This window comes from Macrotis lagotis, chromosome X (genome assembly GCF_037893015.1).
Source record: "Macrotis lagotis isolate mMagLag1 chromosome X, bilby.v1.9.chrom.fasta, whole genome shotgun sequence".
Classification (NCBI taxonomy): Eukaryota; Metazoa; Chordata; class Mammalia; order Peramelemorphia; family Peramelidae; genus Macrotis; species Macrotis lagotis.
The window spans coordinates 645,033,357-645,056,534 of NC_133666.1; the positions used below are offsets into that span (position 1 = coordinate 645,033,357).

Sequence of the window (23,178 nt, forward strand, 5' to 3'; positions counted from 1 at the left end):
CGGGGGGTTCCCGCCCGACAGGTGCGGCGGGGCCGCGGGAGCGGAGCGGGGCGGGGCCGAGCCGGGGGTGACTCGCGGGGGGCGGGGAGGGCCGTTGGCGGCGGGGGCGGGCCGCGCGGGGGCGGGGCTGGGGGAGCCCGGACTCCTCGTGGCAGGGCCGGGCGCCGCGGGGGCGGGGCTCGGCGGCCGGGGGGCGGGGCCCGGGGAGGCGGGGTCCGGGCCGCGGAGATGGAGGGGCGGCCCCGGGTCCTGCGGCAGCTCCTTTGTTCATCCGCCGCAGTGCCGGAGGGAGAGCGCGCCAAACTGGGTCAGCCCCGCCCCGGGGGAGGCGGGACCTCGGCCCCGCCTCCAATCCCCGTCCGTCTTCCCGGCCCCGCTTCTCTGCAGACGGGGTCAGAGGCCCCTTCACCCCGAGGGGAGGGGGACTGCGGACGAGCGGCCGCCCGGTCCCGCCAATCCCTCCGCACAGCGGGGAGGGGCGGGGAGAGGAGGGAGAGCTCGCCGACTCTCATGAATATCAATCAGCGGCCGGATTTCGGCCCCTTTGATTGGCCCTCTGGGCTCGGGGGGGCGGGGCCGCGGGGCGGGGCTTCGCGGCAGCCTATATAAGCCCGAGCTCTTGGGCGCGCCGCTCATTTTCCCGTTAGGAGGCTCCGGTCGCTCTGATCTGTCCGCCGATCCCGCTCGTCCTTCCCGCCCCGTGCAGCACCCCGGTGAGGGAGCCCGCCCCGGCCGCTTCGGCCGAGCCCGCGGAGCTGGGAGGCCCGGGGGGGTGGTCGGGGTCTGGGGGGCGGGGGGGGGAGGAGAAGCAAGGAGGGAGGAGACGGCGGGCGGCCCGGCGCCTGGGCGGAGACAGGCCTAGGCACAGGCACGCCCCCCTGGGAGGGGGCCGTGGTCCGGGGCCGGCCCGCCCGCCGGGTCCGGGTGGGCTCGGCGGCGGCGGCGGCCACCCGCCGAAGGAAAGGTGCCGCCGTGGCTGCGTCCCGGGGGGCCGGCGGGTTAGGTGGGCTCTCTGCGGCTTTGCCGCAAAATGGCGGCCGAGAATCTTGGCGGGCGCTTAGCGAAATGGCGGGGACCGTCGGTGATACCCGGATGGAATGGCGCAGGGAGGCGAGGCGGGGGCTCCGCACGCATGCGCACAAAGAGGCGGCCGCTGGCGGGGGCAAGCGGAGGGGGGACGGGACGGCGCGGGGGGCGCCCCGGGTGGACTATACCACGAAGGAGAGAGGGGGCCCCGACTTAGGGGGGAGCTGGCTTAGTTCCTACTTGAGGAAGGTGCTCGAGGAGCCTTGCGGGCCACGTGGTCGGCGGCCATCTTGAGCAGGGCCCCCGTGGCCCGGGGAGCAGGGTAGGCCCCGAGGTGGGCCGGACCCCGCGGCCCCAGCATCCCGCCGCCCGCGGCATCCCCGGGCCGCCCTGAGTCATCCGGGCCTCTGGTGCCACGCCCACCGCGCCCCAGCGCCTTGTTGGTTAGTGGACATAGAGCAGCAGCATATTGACACTGGGGAAACTGAGGCCAAAGAAGAAAGGGACTTGGGCCTTAGGTGGTTTTAGGGAAGGCACTTTTGGGGCTGCATTAAATACTATCTAAGGCCTCTGAGTTTTGAAGTCATCCTATGGGTTCCTCCTGGTTTGTAAATATGCCGTGGTAACCTCTCCTAGGGGCCTAGGTATCATTTTATTAACCAAAAGCTATCTCTGATCATGTTTCTGCTTTTTTTAATATTTGTATGACCCATAGGCAAACTGCTTGATGTTTCTGGGTCTCGGTAAAACGAAAGTGTTGTATGTCAGATAAAGTCCCAGCTCTGATCCAAGGACTTTTTTTTGTCCTATCGAAACTGGGAAAGGGTTCTAATCAGTGATCTAAAGCAATTTAGATAGAGATCCCAGATTAAAAGCGAACTCTAAAAGTTTTCTTCTGGCAAAGCTGCGAATCTACTTGGGTCTCTTTTTTTTTTTTAATTCTGAAGTCACTGATGTCCTTCTGACTCTTGCCCCATCCAACTTCTCCAGCTCCTTTTTACAAATTTTTTTCTGGTTCTGACCAGGTGAGAGGATTAGTTTCTTAGGGATTATAATCCAAGGCTCGGAATTGTGGTTGCAGTGTTGCACAAGCCAACACCCCAGTTGTTGTTTGGGAGTCTTGGTTCTGAAGAGGGAGTTTGGCAAATAGGTGAAAATGCAGCAATTTTGCTCTAAACAGAAAATTCTTTCTCATTAGGTCAAGATGGCATCAGATGAAGGGAAACTTTTTGTTGGTGGACTGAGTTTTGATACCAATGAGCAGTCATTGGAACAGGTCTTCTCAAAGTATGGACAGATTGCTGAAGGTAAGTTTGAATCAAGTTTTCTGTGTTTTAGGGAGTTTCTCTTGCTTGAGGATTTGGAGATGGGGTTGATTGGAGGTGGTGGCTCCATTCTTTATGATGACTAATCTTCCCCTTTCCCTTCCAGTTGTTGTTGTGAAAGACAGGGAGACTCAGAGATCCAGAGGCTTTGGCTTTGTCACATTTGAGAACATAGATGATGCTAAAGATGCAATGATGGCCATGAATGGAAAGGTAAGGGCTGGTAACATTCCCTTCTTGATGGCTTGATTAGAGTAAAATGCTAATAATTGAGTTTAATCTGGGCTTTTCATTACCACCTCTTTGGACTGTGCAGTATCATCTTCCTACCAGGTTGTCTGCCTTAGCTTTCACCTCTCCCTGTCACTTAATTTCTTGTTCATAGTTCTGGTTACATCACTGCTCTCCTTGGAAGCCTTCAGTGGTCTATTTGCCTACCAGTTATAAAGTATAAAATTTTTTTTTTATTTTAAGGTTTGGCACTGAAGCCTTTGCACCATCTGTTGCCACTTTATTTCTCTAGCCTTAATATCATATTACTTCCCTACCATGTGCCAAACTAGCCTACTCTTTGTTGTTTCTCAACACCCCCAGTGCTCTCCTTCCTTCCATACCTTTGTTCAGGCTGTTCTATGACTAAGAATATCTTCCCTTAGGACCCAATTCAGATTGTCTACAAGAAGCATTTTGATTTCTTCCCCAAATCTACTATTTTTATGTATTTAAATAATTAATACTTTCTTTTAAAATTGGTTTATTGTATGAGACTAATTCTCCCCAGGAGGACAAGAATAGTGTCTCATCCAAGCTTTGTCTCTCCCAAGCACAGTGCTCTGCACACAGGTGCTTAATAAATGTTAGAGCCAGATATGGGACCTTAGAAATAATCTAATACTATTTTCCCTTTTACAATTGGATATCTTGAGACTCGGAATGAGTTGTTATCAAGCGTTATGATGGAGCTAGGACTAGAATCTAAGGAGTCCTGACTATCAATAAAGGTGGAAGTGTTTTATTTTGGTGTAGTCTCAGTTCTGATCTTGTGAAACATAACCTGTCAGCTTTGGGCATGAGATGACATAATTCTTAGACGTTTTCTTTAACCAAGTTTTTATTTCAAGTGGGTTGTTGTTTTTTTTTTTAAGAATGAGTGGAGAGATGCTCATTGTAGATGGCCTTTTTGAGGTCGTTAAGCACAATTGGCAGAAGAGAGTATAGCGGGAAGGAAAGATTACATGAGAATTCTTTAAGGATGGAAGAGACGTGGGCATATTTATAGGGATGGGGAGAAATCTGGGGGAAAGTAGGTATGACAGATCTCCATGTCTGTAATATTAAAGCTAGTCTTGAAATAATTGCTTTGCAGTCTGTTGATGGGCGGCAGATTAGAGTTGACCAGGCAGGCAAATCATCGGAAAACCGGTCCCGTGGGTACCGAGGAGGTTCATCCAGTGGCCGAGGATTCTTCCGTGGAGGCCGGGGTAGAGGCCGTGGTTTTTCTAGAGGTGAGTGCTAAAAGGAATGAATGGAAACATGCTGTTAAACTCTTGTTATGTTTTTAAGTGCAGGTGTTGATAGTCATTCTTTCTCTTCTGTGTACATAGGAGGTGGAGACCGCGGTTATGGGGGAAGCAGATTTGAATCAAGAAGTGGGGGATATGGAGGTTCCAGAGATTATTACAGCAGCAGGTAAGGATGGGTTGTTGCTCTTATAGGTTTGTCTGGCTTAATGCTGACTATAACTATGAAACTACTGATCCTCAGTACTGCAACAGAAACTCTTTCTGATATGTGGAAATGTAGTTGTGTGCAGAAGGTACCCCACCTCCCCTGTGTAGCTAGCTGTTTAGAAACACCTCAAAGTCACCACTTGTCCATTTGATTTTCCAGCAGGAGTCAAGGAGGCTACGGTGACCGGTCTTCAGGAGGATCTTACAGAGACAGCTATGACAGTTATGGTAAGTCTTGGTTCAAAAGGGAACGCCGCCAAAGTATGTGGGAACTCTGAATCTTGACTCCATGACCTTGTACTGATCTCTGGAAGTAACTTTAAGGCTCTCAACGCTCAGACCTTATCACGGTGCTTTTCCCGTAAGGAACAAGTCCATTCTGTCAGGTCTTGGTGCGAGGAACCATTTTCTACCAAAAAAAAAAGTTAAAAATTAAAAAAGAAAGAAAGAAAAAGAAAACAACTTACCTAGTGTTAATGCATGTATAGGCCTTAGTTGGAGCTGCAAAGCATCTTTAGTGTCCCCTTCTCTGACCTCCTAACGATGCAGACCTCGGAGCGTGTCCTAATACGCTTTAGACATTGGGGGGGGGAATTCTCCTTAGGATCATGTAGTGGCCTAGCCTCCGCAGTAATTCAGGGGAGTGAAATGCTACAACTTGTCATGTGCTTCAGTGCCTTTACAATTGTGCCTGCTTCTTGTCCTCAGCTACACACAACGAGTAAAAATCCTTCCTGAATCAAGATCGTCCTTCCAATGGCTGTATTTATAAAGATTTTTGGAGCTTCGCTGAATCGTTATTGTGTAGTACCCATCTACTTGTATTCACTTTTGTAGTATTATCAGTTCTGATCTTGTCAAACACAGCCTGACAGCTTCGGACATGAGATGGCCTAATTAGACTTTTCCTTTAAGAAAGCTCTTGTCTGTTCTTGGGTGTTTTTTTAAAAAACATTTTTGAAAGCACTTCGGATTTTATTTTTTCTTTTCGTCATGAGCCAAGGTGTGGTGGTTTTCTTTTCTGTTGTTTTTTTTCTTTGATTTTTTTTTTTAATTTTTAAAAAAAATTTTCTTTTTACAAAAAAAACTTGTGAAATTGGGGGCCCTGGTTCGGTTTTCTTTGAGCTAGAAAAGGACCTTAAATTCAATGTTCACGGGAAGCTGAACAAGCTGTGGAGGTTTGGCTTTTTTTTTTTTTTTAAGTGCGTTACCTTCAACTTTTTGTAACCTTCCTTTAGTGTAGCAAGGTAGGAATGCAGCCGTGAGGGTTTATGGAGAGGCAGACCACCTTGGTATATCTAAAGAGAAACTGCTTGTATGTTCACTCTGCATAAAGGTATTTTTACTGTATACTGTAAATTACCCAGAAATAGACTTGCAAACTTTCCATAAAAGAGGTTCTTGAAAATGTTTATTTATATTGTCCTTTTTTTACTGGAAGAAGTATGCATATTCCATTGATATTGTATTTGAAGTGGTTAAGGAATTCTTGTAATACAGTTTTCTTTGGCTTTACGAAGCCTATTAAAAGACCGTCTGAAATGAACTGTGCTCCTGACATTTACCTTTCAATGCACAACACACCCCTTTGCTGGATGTCTGACGTTCTGACAGCAAGTGACAAAGCAGACCACAGGGCAGAGAGTGTAGGTGGAGGAATTGGCTGACGAGAGTCAGACTTCTGACCAGCAGAAACCAAACTGAGAAGTTAAGAGAGCCCATGCTGGTACACTTGAGTACATTAAGCATGACTTCACTCTTTGAGGATGACAACCTGTTGCACTGTTGTCTGCATGGCCAGACACGTGGAATAGGCAAAGCTTGAGCTGTAATCGAATTTGTGTCACTTGACTCATTTGAAAGCCAGAGGACTGGTGGCAAGTTTAATTCAGTAACTGTTTGAGCACCATTGTACCAGAACATTGACAAACTTTAGTCTAGAACCAAGTCTTGTGATAACTGGAGTAGCACAGTGTTCCAAGGTAGACAAGGAAAAAAAAATCAACAACTAAGAAATTGACTTACTATTAGCTAGCTTTGTCCTTGCCTTACAAGTTCTAAGAATTCTCTGCTAGCATATGGAAAACTGCAGTGTCCCTGGAGAAAAGAAGTGTTGTGCCTCCCAACAGAGAAACCTCTGAGACGAAGGCTGCTTTCTTGGCTAGTTCATATGTGGAAATAGTCCTGTAATTCGAGGTAACTCCCTTTTGCTCATGTCCGCATCCTTCCTCTTGTTGAGAGCTCATTTGAAAGTCTAATGTGCCTGTGGAATGTTCCTTTTTTTGACTATTTTAAGTCAACCAAGAGAAAAAAAAAAGCAAATTAAAATCATGCCTATTGCAATCCTTGGTGTGTGGCACAGATATTTCGTTCCATGGGTCAGATCTGGGTACACAGTCATGTCTTGCTAGTAGGTATGTAAGCAAGATTGGAAACAACTGAATTCCCTGCCTTTTGGATTTTTATTCATCTATTGAGAATCTTCCTAGACTTCATTAAGTCACTTAAGTGTAGCTTTCTTTGCCATCTCCTTGTTGCCATTTTTTTCCCCATAGCCCACACTCTCCCTAAGCAGCCATATCAGAAGTGATTTAACTGTCTCTGCTTAAGGATGAAATGTGACATTGGCTGGTATATCAGCCAGCCCTGGAAACCTTTGCCCACAACTGTGCTTCTGTGATGTGATGGGTTCAGTGAATGGCTTGTGAAACCCTTGTAAATGATGTGAACTGTTTTTGGGGTGGTGGGGAGGGGCATCTGAGAGTCCTGCTGTGGATGGGGTTAATAACGCCCATTTACTTTGACAGGTTGAAGAAAGTGAAGCAATAATACCCAGGAAGGTGGCCGAGGACCGTGGTGTCTGACTTAAGGACTCCCTAGAGGCAGCCACTGAAGTCTACTTGTGCTTGAGCACTCACTCCCTTACCTGGAATGGTTTCCTGGGGAGGCTGGAGAATTTGAGACTTGACCTGTTTTACTTATTAATGTAAGTCTGCCAGCATGGATCAGCTAATTCCTTAAGAACCTAGGTCTGGCTCTGAAGAATTGTTAACTTTGGTTTAAGGACCAGTTTATTTAATTGTCATGGCCTCTGTTGTTGTCAGGATTGAAAGAATGCCAGTTTCTTCCAATTCTGCTGATAGGCTGCCTTAATCAGTCACCAATCTAGTCATGTCAGATGGTGGTGGTATGGGGGGGTGGTAATCATATCACCTGCCTCCCCCTCACAGGGCTAGGAAAGGAATTTTTCTTATGACTCAAATTTCTCATTTAATTTTTTTCATTTTCTCTAAATAGGAACTTCAGAGAAGACCAAAAAAAGGAAGCTATGACTTGGCCTTCAGAGTTTGAGACTTGTGTATATTAGAATATGATTGGAAGAATAAAACCATTAGAAAAATGCTTGTTTGTAGTAATAGTTCATTTGAAATTGGGAAATCTGAATAAATGATTTAAAATGGATATAAGAACCTTTGATTTTGTGGTGTATATTTTCTTAGCCAAAGATAGTCCTGTTTTGTTGTAGGACCATAAGATTCCCCCAGAATCACTCAGTTAACCAGATGTGAATTCTAGGATGGGATTTACCAAGAATACTTGGGTGCTGGATTTGAATCTCAGTTTTGCCATTGTCAGGCATCCTGGGACCTCTCCCTAGCATAATTAAATCACTGATGGAAGTGCTACTTGTATCGGCTTCCTAGGGTGATTGTTTTGTTTTTGAATGTTTAATGTTTATTAAAATGGTGCTTTTCTTAATTAGATGAAGGGGTCAGTGAATTTTTTGAGCATTAGTTGATTTTTTTTGTAAAGCATTTATTTTCATATTATAATTGTCATTAAAAATGAACATAATCTCCCCCCCATAAATAAAGTGCTTCAATCTGTATTCAGATATCATCTGTTTTGTCTTTGGGATGGATAGCATTCTTTATAAGTCTATCAGAAATTGCTTCGATATTTTTTCCTCAGTTGCTATTGCTTTATTTCCCCGCATTCTTGATTCCTCCCCATTCCCATTCTATTCCTTCCCCTTGTCCCCTTTCTCCCATCCCTTTTTCCTCTAGGGTAAGATAGGTTTCTGTACCCAATTGAGTGTGTATTTTATTTCCTCCAAGACACTTATGAGTGAAGGTTTCCTCATTCCCCTTCTCCTTCCACTCCATTACAAAAGCTTTTTCTTTTATGTGAACCACCTTGCCTCTTTCCCCAGTACGTTTTTTTTTTTTTTTTTTTAGGTTTTTGCAAGGCAAAGGGGTTAAGTCACTTGCCCAAGGCCACACAGCTAGGTAATTATTAAGTGTCTGAGACCGGATTTGAACCCAGGTACTCCTGACTCCAGGGCTGGTGCTTTATCCACTACGCCACCTAGCTGCCCCTTGCTTTTTTACCATTAACTCAGTCTTTATAATTTTATCTTCATATTCAGCTCCCTCTTAGCTGCCCTTTTCATATGAGTTATCAGTATCATCTTCACATGCACGAGTACAAGCAGTTGATTATTAAATCCCTCATAATTTGCCCTTCCCATCTGCCCTCTGTTTCACCTGAGTCTTTTACTCAAAAGATCCCTCTTTCCTTTCTGTTCAGTTCTGGTCATCAATAGGAAAGGTTGAAAGTCCCCTATTCCATTGAAAGTCTTTTTCCCTGAAAAGGGATGTTCAGGTTTTTTTTTTGTTTTTTGTATTTTGCAAGGTAGTGGGGTAAGTGGCTTGCCCAAAGTCCAGGTAATAAGTGTCTGAGGGCAGATTTGAACTCAGGTACTCCTGGCTCTAGGGCCAGTGCTCTATCCACTGTGCCACCTAGCCTCCCCAAGAATGTTCAGTTTTTCTGGATAATTGATTCCTGGTTGTAATCCAAGCTCTTTTACCTTTTTAAATATCATTCCAAGCCTTATGATCCCTTAATGTAGGAGCTTCACAATATTTGAATTCTTTCTGGCTGCTTGTAATATTCTCTCCTTGCCTTGGGAGTTACTGAATTTGGTCATGATAGGCCTGGGGGTTTTTTATTTGGGGATTTCTTTCAGGAGATAATCAGTAGATTCAATTTCTATTTATACTTTGCTTCTAGGATATCTTTTCTAGATAATATTTTTTTTGAGGTTTTTGCAAGGCAAATGGGGTTAAGTGGCTTGCCCAAGACCACACAGCTAGGTAATTATTAAGTGTTTGAGACCAGATTTGAACCCAGGTATTCCTGACTCCAGGGCCGGTGCTCTATCCACTGCGCCACCTAGCTGCCCCTCCTAGATTATTTCTTGAAAAATGAAGTCATGACTTTCAGGTAGCTCAATAATTTTAAAGTTCTCTTTTGGATTTGTTTTCCAGGTTGTGTTTCCAACTGTAATATTATATGTAATGACTGTAGTAGATATTTTACATTTTCTTTTAGTTTTTCATTCTTTAGGTTTTGTTTTATTGTTTATTTCTCACAAAGTCATCCACTTCCCTTAGCTCCATTCTATCTTGGAGGAAATTATTTTCTTCAGAGAGCTTTTGAATCTCCTTTTTCATCTAGCCAATTACACTTTTTAAGGCACTCTCCTTTTGAACTGCTTTTTCCATTTGACCTAAACTGGTTTTTAAGATGTTATTTTCTTCAGTATTTTTTTTGTAATTCCTTCAGGGGAACAGCTAGGTGGCACAGTGGATAGAGCACCGGCCCTGGAGTCAGGAGTACCTGAGTTCAAATCCGTCCTCAGACACTTAAATTACTAGGTGTGTGGCCTTGGGCAAGTCACTTAACCCCATTTGCCTCACAAAAATATTAAAAAAAATTGCTGTAATTCCTTCACCAAGCTTCTGACTTGGTTTTCATGATTTTCCCATGTTCTCATTTTCTTCCCAATTTTTCCTCTACCTCCTTTACTTGATTTTCAAAATCTTGTTTGAACTCTTCCATAGCCTGAGACCAATTCGTAGTTTTCTTAGAGGCTTTGGGTATAAAAATTTTGACTTTGTTATCTTCTAAGTGTGTATTCTGATCCTCCATGGGACTACAGTAAATGTCTATAGTCAGATTTTTTTTTTCTTCTGTTGTTGGCTCATTTCCCCAGCCTATGACTTGATTTTAACTCTTTGCTAAGGTGGGGCTCTGCTTCCAAGGTGGAGGGTGGACTTTTCCCCCAAGAGTCTGAGGGTTTAGCAGCAGTTTTCAGGGACAGCCCCCCTCCCAGGGACCTCAATTCCTTCAAGGTCTTATGAGAAACTGACTGCTCTCCTGGCCTGTGCTCTGGTCTGTGGATGATCACAAGCACTCCCTTCTGCCCTGGAACAGTGAGGGGGTTCCCTGCTAAGCTATGGCTGTAAAACTCCTTTTCCTAAGACTGGGGCCCAGACTGACCTGGATCCAAGTATAGACAAATCAATAGAGCCCTGTGCTCTGGAAGCAGCTACTGGGTGTCTTCCCCAGGCCTGCTTTTGGTTCCCAAGGCCAGGACTGGGCTGACCTGGGCTCTGCAATTCACTGACCTTCCAAGTTGTCCTACACAATCCCTGGGCCGAGAGGCGCCCCCACTGCCATGGCTGTTCCTGGGTGACTCCAGTTTGCTCCAGTGTGGCCGGATTGCACTGTGACCCTTTCTAAGCCTAGTGGAACAGACCTTTCCCATGGATCTTCCGAGTTATCTTTGACTGCAAAATTGTTTCATTCAGTCTTTCTGTGGGCTCTGCCCCTCTAGAATTTGGTAAGAGTCATTATTTAGAGGTGTGTGGAGTGGTGTGGGGGAGAGCTGCCCGGATTTCCTGCCTTCACTCCACCATCTTGGCTCCCACATCTTCCCAGGGTGATTGTGAATAAAGAACTTTGTCACTCTTAAAAAGCACTGTGAAGGCGGCTAGGTGGCACAGTGGATAAAGCACCAGCCCTGGAGTCAGGAGTACCTGGGTTCAAATCCGATCTCAGACACCTAATAATTACCTAGCTGTGTGGCCTTGGGTAAGCTAATTAACCCCACTGCCTTGCAAAAACCTTAAAAAAAAAAGGCATTGTGGAAGTAGATTACTCACAAATACTTCTTAAGATTTGTCTTTCTAGTGGTGAATGAAATCAGGAAATTAAATTGCCTTATTTCAAGCGCTGAGAGGATTGAGATGCATTTGACAGCCAAGGTTATAAGAAGAGCCAGTCTGAAAAAATTTTGTCATGAAATAAAAGAGATGAAACTTCCAATTTAGTTTCATTTTTGAGTCTATATACCAAACAGCCTTTTGGATTTAGCCTAACCCTAAACTATTAACAGTTATCCTTGGTTCCTCCATATCCCTGAGATCTAGAAAGTTTGAGTAAAATGTTTTGACCCTCCTTTTGTTCTAGAGGTCTGAATTTATATTAAATGATAAAATATGTTGACACTATATCTATATCTATATATATATATATATGTACATTTATATAATTTAATGAATTTCTTAGTTTCTAAATTTTTGTCTGTGGCTTCGGCATAACTCCCCCAAAATTCCTATTTAATTTCTTATGCCAATTTATGATAGATATTGAAATCTCATTGGGAAAAAATTGAGAAACAACCAACCCAGTAACTTCTCATTTATACTGTGGGAATTGGAAGAATCCTATCAAGGAAATGATCCCTTTGACACAAGAGCCCTAATTTGAAATCAGGATATTAAGTGAGAATTGGACTGGTTTTTCTTGAGCCCAGAGAATGAGGAAGGATGCAGAGTAGAGGTGGAGGTGCAGAGTTTTTCTCCAAATAAGGAAGAAATCATTGATTAGAAGGTACTTCCATCCTTGGAGGTCTTAAATCATAGACTAGTTGTAGGCTCTTTAGCATGAGAGAATGTAAGGCATGGATTTGTACTAGATGAAGAAAGATTTTCACTTTAATGAACCAGGGCCATTGTAAGTTATTATGCCGTGATGTAACTTGGTTTTCTGTATTTGACTTTCTATGTGCTATTAACTCATGTGAGATTGTCATCTGCCTTTCACAACTTAATTTTGCTTCTAACTCATTGATGATCCAAGATTGTTAGATGGCAAGTGAGGCAGCTAGGTGGTATGGTGAATAGAGCACCAGTCCTGGAGTCAGGAGTACCTGAGTTCAACTCGAGTCTCAGACACTTAATAATTACCTAGCTGTGTGGCCCTGGGCAAGCCACTTAACCCCATTGTCTTGAAAAAACCTAAAAAACAAAACAAAAAAAAAGAAATAGAATTATGGCATGGGAGAAGGCCTCTTCATGAGGGAGCACTTTCCCAACAGAATGACATTTTACTTGAGACTGCATTGGGAAGGGGGCTGGGTAAGTGCGGTCACTGCAACTCTGAGGAGTGAATAGTTGCTTGGTTGCTACCAGCAATGAGATTTGGATAGATTATGAGACACCATAGGTACTTAAGGCAAATTTGTTACTGATTTATAAGGCAAATTTCAGACTACACTAAATGTGTCTGTGTTGGAGGAGGTTTTTGGGGATCAGTGGAGAATCCAGTCTTGCTTCCCTTTTCTTGTAAAACTTAAGTAATGATCTTTAGTGCATACAGTTGAAGGTGTGTCAATATATTGCCAAAAATAAATGGAATTTCTTTTTTAAATATTTAAATAAATTTTTATTTAAATAATTTGAGTATTTTAAATAAATATTTTTAGTTTAAAAATTGGGAGAGTTTGTGACTTTTGGTTGAGCACAGACCAAGAATTGAGACCAAGGTTCTAGTCTACTCTGCCACAAATGTGATCTAGGCCAGTGAGTTGGCTGGGTTCAGCTCCTTTTGGGGGGGGGGGGGGTCCAGCTTCTTTTTTTTTTTTTTAGATTTTCCAAGGCAATGGGGTTAAGTGGCTTGCCCAGGGCCACATGGCTAGGTAATTATTAAGTGTCTGAGGCCAGATTTGAACCCAAGTACTCCTGACTCCAAGGCCGGTGCTCTTATCTACTGTGCTACCTAGCCACCCCTGAAGTTCAGCTTCTTCATGGGTATTGTGTCTGTTCTGACCTCTTTGTACAGTTGTGAAGATCTGAATTCATCTATCAAATGAAGAAAGGGTTTGGGTTTGAGTGCAACATTCTATTAGAGTGATAGTAAATACGGGTTTTTTTCTTATCAATGAATTCATGAATTATGTAATATTTTCTGGAGTGATCAAACATCTGTGATCTAATTGTGGTAAGTTGGTATGACTTTGGTGAAGTGACTTGTTCAGATCACAAAAAATGGCATACATCCAAGACTGAAACCTGAATCTTGTGATTCATAGGATAAAACTTTACCTATATTACGCTACCCTTGATAAATCTTCCTGTGTGTTTATTTTGTCCAATACCTCATTCATGTGGATATCCTCTGGTGAGTAGTCTAAGCTGGGTGTCAAATGCCAAGCCTTTCTGGGCTCTATTTTAAAGCCTTTCCAGTTTAAGAATAGGACCAGATAGAACTTGCACCACCCTGGCCTAGCCTTTTAGAACCCAGGGACATCTTCACACATTTAGAATAAGTCTTAAGTGTGTAAATATTTTCAGCCTGGGGTTCATAGACTCCCAAGGAGGTCATGAACTTGAACTTGGATAGAAAAAGAATATTTCAATGTAGTTGTTGTCCTTTGTAATCAATCCTAAGTGTTTTATGAATAATCAATAAAAAAAAACTATGCCACTGACGATACAAATACAAATAAAAAACAACTTCCTGTCCTCAGTGGCTTACAAAACTGGGAAAGACAACACTTAAAAGGAAGATGAAATGTAGCGGAAGAGGCTGGGGAGAGAAGGTACTTGGGCAAGGGTCACACTGGAGAGGTTCAGAGAAATCCAAAAACAGTGCAACTGGTGAGAAAACCTTAGCTGAACCCCCTCATTAAACAGAGGCCCTGTACCCACAGTCCCACCTTCCAATTTTTTTTTTTTCTTTTTTGGCAAGACAGTTGGGATTGTCCATGGTCATATAGTCAAGTGTCTGAGGTTGGTTTTGAACTCAGGTCCTCCTGACTCCAAGGTCAGTGCTATACCTTCCACACCATCTAGCTGTCCAGGGAATGAGAAGGCTGGGTTGATTCAGTCTTGCAGCATAATGAGATCACATCTGGAAAGGTCCTGAGGGAAAGATCAGACCACCTGAGGGAGAGACCAGATCACTTGAGGGGACTTAAGGGGGGTCATCTAAACCTCTCTGTTAGGGGAAGCAAAGAGATTTCTGAAAAATAAAGGCGATTATCTCTCTTTTTTAAAAAATTTATTCTCATCCATTTGTACATGCATATTTCCAAGTTACAAAGTTTCCCTCCACCCACCCTTCCCACCCCCCTTCCCTCAGTTGGGAACAGTTAGGTTTGCATTTTACATACATATTTTGTTAAACATGTTTACAAATTAGTAATTTTTGGCATGAGGAATTAGGATTAAGGGAAAGAGATACATAAGAGGTCATTTTTATAAAGTAGGAATGTTTTTTCTCTCTATATTTGTGTTTTGTTTTGTTTTTCTTCCTCTGTTTGGGGATAATATAGTCCATAACCAGTCAAATACGGTTGTCCTAGCTCTCTGCACTGCCGAGAGGGGTTGCTTCCATCTCGTAATGTTGATATGTAAATTGTTCTCTTGACTCTACTCCCTTTGCTCAGGATCAGATCCTGTAAGGCATTCCATGCTTCTCCAGAGTCTGGCCTTTAATTGTTTCTTATACAACAATAATATTCCATAGTATTCATGTACTATAATTTGCTTATTTCCCCAATTGATGGGCACCCCCTCAATTTCCATTCTTTGCCACTACAAAAAGAATATTTTGGAATTTTTTACAATTTCTTCTGGATAAAGTCCTAGAATTGGAATTGCTGGGTCAAAGGATATGAACAGTTTTATTGCTCTTTGGGCATAGTTCCATATTGTTCTCCAGAAAGGTTGGATCAGTTCACAACTCTACCAGCAATGCATCAATGTCCCAATCCTCCCACAACCTCTCCAACATTGATCAATCATCTTCCCTTTTTCTCATCTGGGCTCAACTAGTAAGTGTGAGATGATACTTCATTGTTGTTTTAATTTGCATTTCTCTAAATCAATAATGATTTGTAGCATTTTTTCATATGATTATATCTAGCTTTAATTTCTTCATTTAAAAACTGTCTGCTTATATCCTTTGACCATTTATCAATTGGGGAATGACTTGTGACAGTGTGTATCTTTCTGTATCACATTTGATAGCTTGCCCCCTGAACAAATATCATTTGCAAAGAACTCCTAACTTGAGTATCAAACCTGTGGCTAGGGATATTTTTCCTATTCAAAAGTCTTCTGAGTTGGAAATGCTTAGGTGTAAACTAGCTTGTCTGTAGACTATGGAAATGTTCAACACTCAGGATTGACCATCAGAATAATTGTTCTTTGACTATGGTCACTCATCTATTCAAACACAAAGGAAGGTAAGGACCTACCAAAGGAAGCAATTTAAAAGTAAAATTAAGAGAGCCTGGTGGCTGTACGTTTTTTGTTCGTTTTCTTTTTAAGGTACATTAAACATCTCCAGTTGAATTTTGCTTCAAATGCTTTTTTTATTTCTCTTTGGGAAGCTTGCCAAGAAGGCATTGATAAGGAAGTCTGAGGGGTTAGATTGGATAAATAAAAGAGGGAGGACATGGTATCTATTGCCATTCATAAGACTCTGGAACTTGACATCCACAATCAAAAGTCATTAGCTAAGGGGCAGCTAAGTGGTACAGTGGTTAGAGCTCCAGCCCTGGAATCAGGACAACCTGAGTTCAAATCCAGCCTCAGACACTTAATAATAGTGGGGTAACCTTGGACAACTCACTTAACCCCATTGTCTTGCAAAAATGGGGAAAAAAAGCAAATAACTAATATAAACCCTTCCTGCCTAAACCTCACAATAGAAAAGTTGTCTAATTCTTAAGCAAAAAACCTACTATTTTTTCCATTCTTCTCTACTTCAACTCAACCCTACCCAGGCCCCCACATAAATGACCTTCCTTTTCATTATACATCCTAGAACTCACATTCTCTTATTGAACAACTTCTCCTTATCCTAGGTCCTTCCATCTGTCACTCAGACTTGGCCTCACACAGAAAACAGCCTCCTTGCTGTTCATCTTCTCCAGTGCTCCTCCGCTTCTCACCAACCCTACTTACCCACCTATCCCCCCAACACTGGACCAGGAGAAGCAGACTTCTACTTCTAGCCTTCCCATCGCTATGGTAAATCAACCTCATATTTAAGGTTAATGACATCCAGATATAGCAATCTATCCAGGTCCTGATGGCAGTTACTCACTGGCCTCCAGTTCCATCTTTACTTAGTATTTGGCTTACACTCCATCCCCAAACCTCATGTTGCCTTAAATGCCTTGGCTTGAGATTATCAGCCTCATCTGCCATTGCCTTCTCCACCTCAGCCACAACAGGTGGTCATACCTAGAAGAGTGATCCAGATCTCTAAATTTCCTCTGATGGTAGTTTTGTTTCTTCTCTCATCTCTCCCATCTTCCTAACCCCAAAACAATTCTTTCTGTGCCAGTTTTCTCCAGTGGTCCTAGCCCTCAGAGCTGGACTGTTCTGCCTTCACTTTCTTCCTTTCCCAATTGTTGACTACACAGTAAATTTTAAGGAAAGAGTCCCCTTTCTAAAGTACCACAAGTGACACCCTAGACCACAGGAGAGGGGTTGGGTTCCCCCAATAGATTTACAGTCTCATCCAGGAAATCTAAATTTAATCTCAACCAAGCCCTCATTGCAGAAAGGTGACATTATTCTTCCCTAATTGAAGGTAGCAGTTTCTGCAGCAGACCTTCCAAATTTCTTTTCAAACCTTTCATACTTCTTTCTCAGTAGAGGATTTAGTCTCTTTCATTACTGAGCAAAAAGAGGCTTCAGTGAGGGCAAGTGCCCCTGGAACCATTCCTCATCTTCATTTTCTTCCTCTTTTCCTACTCCTTACAAACCAACCTACTTCACCCTCATCCTTAGACTTCGCTTATTTTGAGGACAAAAACCATCTATGCTGGCTACTTTCATTTCTGGCTCCTCCTCCACTTGCAGTCTGGCCCCACTATCCACTCAAACTGATTTCTCCAAGGTTACCATTCTAACCAGTTTGACAGAGAATATCCCCCTTCTCCTGGAGATTCTCATCTTCCTTCTGATCTGTCTCTTTTGCTGGATCAGGTCCTGGGGGCTGGTGGGCCCAGGCCAGTTGGGACACAAGTTAGTCCTTCCTCCTCCTAGCTTTCCCCATAATGTTCCCATTCCTTTCCCCTCTCCTCCCCTCTGCTTTTGGAGTCTCTGCTCTCCTCCCCTTCTATTTCCCCTTGTTGACAAATATGGCCACTCACACCACTGGATGATCATGGAGTTACTACCATCCATAATCCTTCCAGTAATGGAAAAAATCAGGGCCTTCCTCTCTTTCCTGACCCTATACCCTCTGAAGCCCCAGGCCACCATCCTCTGTCCTGCCAATATGTACCCAAAGGACCTCTGGCCCTCTTGATGTCCTGCCCATGAATATTCCTACATGTTTTGTCTCCCTCAGTGAGAAGGTGAATCTTCTGAAAGCAGAGACTGCCTAGTTTTTTCAGTTTGAATCTTCAGAGTTTAAAACATTGCATAGTGATGGATTAATAAAATATTCTATTAATTATTTAGGCAGCCAGGTGGTGCCATAGGTAAAGTGCTGGATCTAGAGTCAAAAGGAGAGTTGATTTCAAATAGGGTCTCATACATGTGGCCTTGGCCAAGTCATTTAACTTTTGCTTGCCTCAGTCTTTTCCACTGTAAAATGAGTATATTAATAGTACCCTTCTCCTGAGCTTGTGGACATGAGACCATGGTGCTTGGTGCATAATGGATATGCTTGTTGCCTTCCATCATTAACAGGATGTTACTCCTGGGTCTCCTTCTCTCACTTTTGTCTCTCAGTGATCATTTCTACTCCCATCCCTTCCACTATCATCTCTGCAGAGGACTCCCAGCCTGGAGCTCCAGGGAATTGTCTTCTGAACTCCAGCTCCAACATCAGTTGCCTTTTGAGTATTGTCAACTAGATGGCCCTTAGTTTAAAATACCTATCTTAAACTCAACATGTCCAAAACAGAATTAATTATCCTTACCGCCAAACCCTCTCTTCTTCCTAATTTCTCTATTTCTTTTGTGGGCATCATTTCTCTCTCCCTCCAGTCACCCAAGTTTACACCCCTTGGAAGTCTTGCTTGCCTTCTTGCTCCTTCAATTTCCATCTCTATTCAGTTGCCAATTCTACCCCTACATATCACATGCATGTCCTCTGGAGGGATTCAAATTCCCCCAACCTTCCAGTGCAAACCCTCATCCCTAATCCTCTAAACCTCCTGATAGATTTCTCCCTCTCTAATTTGCCAAATTGATTTTCCTAAAGCATGTCACTTCCTTGATTGAGATCTTGGAATGATTCCTAATGTTTCCAGGAAAAAAAAAAAACAAAACCCTTCATCGTGTGGCTCCAACCCACCTTTCCAGGTTTATTGAATATTGTTCTCCTTCCCATACTCTAGATTTGATCCAGTGATAGACTCTTTCTTGTCTCTTATTTCCTTGCATTTGTGTTACCTACCCAAGGCCGGCTCAACTACCATCTCCTACATGAGATTGTCCCTCAATTGCCAGTGCTCCCCTTCTACACCCCCACTTCAAATAGCTTTATCTTAACTTGTTTAATCTTACTTGCTTCACTTATTTATATGCGCCCAAAAGAACTTAAAACTCTGAGAGTGGGAACTGGATTTGTTTTTTTTGTTCTTCTTTGTCTCTATATCTCCACTTCTAGAACAGTACCCAACTTAGTAGACCTCACTCTAAGTTTCTTATTAGTTCTAAAGTTTCTGATTAGTTCTCTAAGTTTCTTTTTAGTTCTAGTACAACTAAAGAAATAGATAAGAATTCAATCCAATAAACCTTTATTAAGCAACTGCTGTGTGCAAGCTAGGTACTGGTGATACAAAGGCAAAATCAGCTCCTATTCTTAAGGAATTTATATTCTATTGGGGAATTTAACATGTAAACACACAGACATATGCCTATAGCTAAACACATTAATTATAGATGTTTGATGTTGATGTCCTTCATTTACAAAGAAGAGAGGGAGGTGATGACATGACAAGCACATGAATTAGATTTGAATGAGGCAGGGTTGTGCAAAGTCATCAGCCTCACTTTCTCCTCCAAAGTCATCTGGGTCCAGGGGTCAGATATGAATCAGGACAGCTGGAGATAGCCCTGAATGTGAGGCAGTCAGGGTTAAGTGACTTGCCAAGGTCACACAGATAGTAAGTGGCAAGTGTCTGAAGCTGGATTTGAACTCCCTTCCTCCAGACTCCAAGGCCCTTATTACAGAAATATAACCAAATATAATTATACCTGTGTATATTATGCATGTATTTACTTATAAATATGCATATATAATACAAATTTGAAGAGGAAGAGAATACTTAGTAATAGAAGAGTCAGAAAAAATTTCTCAGAGGAGTTGAGACTGACGTGAGCCTTAAAAGAAATTAGGACTTCTTCCAAGAGGCCTTCAGGTGAAGAGGGAGGACTAGCTTGGATGAAGGCAAAGTGGTGGGAGATGGATTACAAAATTCAGGGATTATCTGGTAGCCCAATTCGCTTGTAATAAATTCCATTGAGCCAGAGGAATGTACAGCAAGCCTGGGGAGATCTGCTGTTAAAGGTATTAAAAGTCAGTTGAGGAGCTCAACTTTGACTTAGAGGCAACAAGGAGCAGCTGAGGGGTCTTGAGCAGAGAAGAGGCACAGTCAGCTTTGAGGCAATTTTTGGCCCAGTTGCATGATGGATTGGTGAGGGGAATGCCAGGAGCCAAGAGTTCAGGCTAGTTAGCCTCTTTGCAAAAGTCCAGGTCAGAAGTGAGGCAGGTTCAAATTAGCATGGTGGTCATGGGAATGAACAGAAGGGGATGGAAACGAGCAATACGGAGGAAGTGGTATCCACAAGATTTGGTACCTTTTTGGACATAATGTTGGTGAGCATGATTGAGGTTTTAAACTTGTCAAGGTTAGGATAGTGGTCACCTCAGAAGAAATAGGAAAAATTGAGGGATAGATGGGGAAAGATAAGGAATCCCCCTTGGGGCATAATGATTTGAGATGCCTGAGGAACATCTAGACTCGATGTGTCAGTAGGCAGTTGGATTTGTGACCTTGGGGCTAAGAAAGGGGCACAGTCTAGACTTTTCCCAATTTCCCACTAGTTACCCTATTTTTGGATTTTTTGGGACTCCTCCATCATGGCCTCCAAGCACTTGGTCCTTCTCTGGCCCTTCCTCCTCTCCCTTCTTTTCAGTTTTCTTTGGTGAGTTGTCTTCCTCCATCTTCTTCTTTCATAGTCCCAACACTTAGCATAGTCCTTGAAACATAGTAGGTGCTTTAATAAATGTTCATTGCTTGTCTGATTGAGAGAGACCAGGGTTGTCTATACAGGATGGTCCAAAAGTCTTGGTGCAATTGTTTCAATTGCACCAAGACTTTTGGGACAGCCTGTAGAAGCCTAGGAGTCATCTGCATAGAAATAATTGATCCCTTGGGATTTGAGATTGCCCTGGAAAAAAAGAAATGTAGAGAGAGGAGAAGAAGAAAGCCTTGGGGTACAACCATACTTAGCAACAAGAAATAGATGGCAGTCCAACAAAGGAACCAACAAAGGAGCAGTCAGACAGATAGAGGAAAATAGAGATAACATTCAATCAAAATCAGGACTCTTGACTGTATGTCTTGGGTACTGATTAAATTAAAATCTTACAGCCACTTAAGACTTTAGGTAAGGAAGCAACATGGAAGGACATATAGACATGCTATCTGTAGAATTAAGGGATCTGGGTCTGAATTCTGGCTTTTCCATTCACTGTGACCTTGGGTAAGTCCTTTCCCTTTTCCAGACCTTAGTCTCTCCCTTGGAGAGAAAATTTGGCATCTGAATTAGACTTCTACTGTTCCATTGAGTTTTAAGTTTTATAATTCTGTGGGAGAATTTTACCTCCCTCTCCCCCTTTTTAAAAAACAAGATCATAGGCTCAGAAAGTGAGTTAACTAGTCACCTCTTTTTTTTTTTTTAGATTTTTCAAGGCAATGGGGTTAAGTGGCTTGTCCAAGGCCACACAGCTAGGTAATTATTAAGTGTCTGAGGCTGAACTTGAACTCAGGTACTCCTGACTCCAAGGCCAGTGCTCTATCCACTGCACCACTTAGCTGCCCCAGTCACCTCTTTCAAATTTTCTTCATAACATTGCAATACAGTGCAAGTGTTGTTATCAACATGTTACAGATGGGGGAGCTAAGACCCAAAGTTTGAGGCCCAATGTGGCAGATTTCCTGGTTTGGAGGCCTGTGCCTTATCTATGTCAGCTGGCTAATTCTCCCAGGATTTTTATCTTTTGCAGATTTTTCTCAAAAGGGCTTTCATTTCCAAGCTTTCACATTCTCTCCCTCTCCTAATTGGTGAAGTCTGAGTAGGGTCCATCTTCCTCTTTACTTGTGAAAGGGCTCTTCTCATCACTCTCAAGAGTTGGACTGAGCCGACAATGACAATGTGATTTCTTTCCTCATCCATATTGATTAATATTATGACTAGCTTAGTCCACATTTTCTCCAGAGTCCCCTTTGCTATTGCAATCACAGGATCTGGAGCTGAAGGGGCTTTAGAGAAGTCCAATTTAGCACCTTTATAACAAGCTGAAACCTAGTGAGGGGATAGGAGTTGACCAAAGTTACATGGATGGAGATTAGAACCTGGTCATCTGCCATCAGCTCCACTGCTCCTGCTGTTCTCATTTTAATGAAGATTAGTTAGGAACCTCTTGGGCAATACAAAGACACGCAGAGCAATCATATCATTTGCAGCCAATACCCTGGGAAACACCCCTATCTCAATGTCTAGAACAAAAGAGCTCTGAATGCTAAAAGAGGGAAACTGAGATCCAGAGAGCCTGCCTAATTATTTGCCAAGTGTGAGCCGTGTGTAGAGCACTGGGGCACCCTCCCTACCCAGGAGTTTTTCAAAGAGCCTTCCTTGTGCTATCTCAGTGGGTCTCTTTCTCCAACTTGGGCCCCAGAATCAGAGGAAAAGCCAGTTCTGTGGGTTCTATACTCTAACTGGCAATCCTTTCTGGGAAAAGGATGCTTAACTTCCTGTAGCCTGGAGGCAAAGGAACCATTGTCCCCATTTCCAAAAAATGTCCCTTTTAATTAGTGCTGCTACCCATAAGATTCGCCAAAGGCAATCCTCTTCCAAAGTCTTTAAGTTGAGAAAGACGAATGTTTCCCTGGGCTTGTGAGAATAAGATGTTTGTCTTTTCTGAATGTCTCCAGGCAAGTTGAATTGGGTTATGAATTTTACATTCTCTTTTTAGAGTACTACTTCCTTGTCTTAAAGAAAACACACACACACACACTCGCACATTCATGCAAACAGAAAACTGTCTCTAAAAATGAGCCACGAGATCTGGGTTTCAATGTCAGGTTTGCCATTTGCAAAGAGGTTAGACCTAGAGAAGGTTCAGTAGCTGGCATGGCTTTTTCTTCTAGAAACATTTTTATCTGTCACTTTAAAACATGGTGGTAGTGACCAAAAGGCCATCAATTATGCAGGCTCTGAGGTCATCGATTTAGAACTAGGAGGGACATTGGAGGCCATGGAATTTCTTTTTACAAAGAAGGAAGCTTTAGCAAAGGGAAATGGTAGTGACTTTTCTAAGTTCACAAAGGAGAGAGGCAGTATTCGATTCCCAGCCCAGAGGGATCTCCACTGGGCTATTCTTGTCTACCTCAAATCACTTGGGGGAGGATTCATTTGGCAATGAACTGGGCCTGAAAACCTGGGTTCTGGTCCCAGTTCTATTGCTTTGATTATTATGCAAGCATCCTCCTCTCTCCCAGGCTTTTACATTGGGAAATGAGAGGTTGGCCAACACAGGCAGCATAGAAAGAGCCCTGGATTTGGGGTTAGAAGTGGCAGTTTGAAATCCTGCTTCTTTTCCTTGCTTGAGTCTCCATTGCATCCTCTGTAAAATGAGAGGGTTGGGGTAGATTATCTCCAAGGTCATTATTCCCTCAAAATCTCAAGACCTAATGATCCTTGTTC

General features: G+C 43.1%; 1 protein-coding gene across 6 annotated transcripts; it reads left to right on the plus strand.

The window, feature by feature from the left end:
* Positions 1-607: 607 nt before the first annotated feature.
* Positions 608-7,483, plus strand: CIRBP (cold inducible RNA binding protein). 6 transcript variants are annotated; one of them, XM_074204546.1, is made up of 8 exons: positions 608-713; positions 2,225-2,333; positions 2,458-2,564; positions 3,718-3,856; positions 3,956-4,040; positions 4,242-4,309; positions 6,889-7,067; positions 7,379-7,483. In XM_074204546.1, the coding sequence occupies exons 2-7, from the start codon at positions 2,231-2,233 to the stop codon at positions 6,891-6,893; spliced, it is 507 nt and encodes a 168-aa protein (XP_074060647.1). In that variant the 5' UTR covers positions 608-713; positions 2,225-2,230; the 3' UTR covers positions 6,894-7,067; positions 7,379-7,483. The 6 variants fall into 6 exon arrangements, with proteins under 6 accessions (XP_074060647.1, XP_074060648.1, XP_074060645.1 ...); XM_074204547.1 differs by having other exon boundaries at positions 4,245-4,309; XM_074204544.1 differs by lacking the exons at positions 6,889-7,067; positions 7,379-7,483 and adding an exon at positions 4,790-6,424.
* Positions 7,484-23,178: the final 15,695 nt, after the last annotated feature.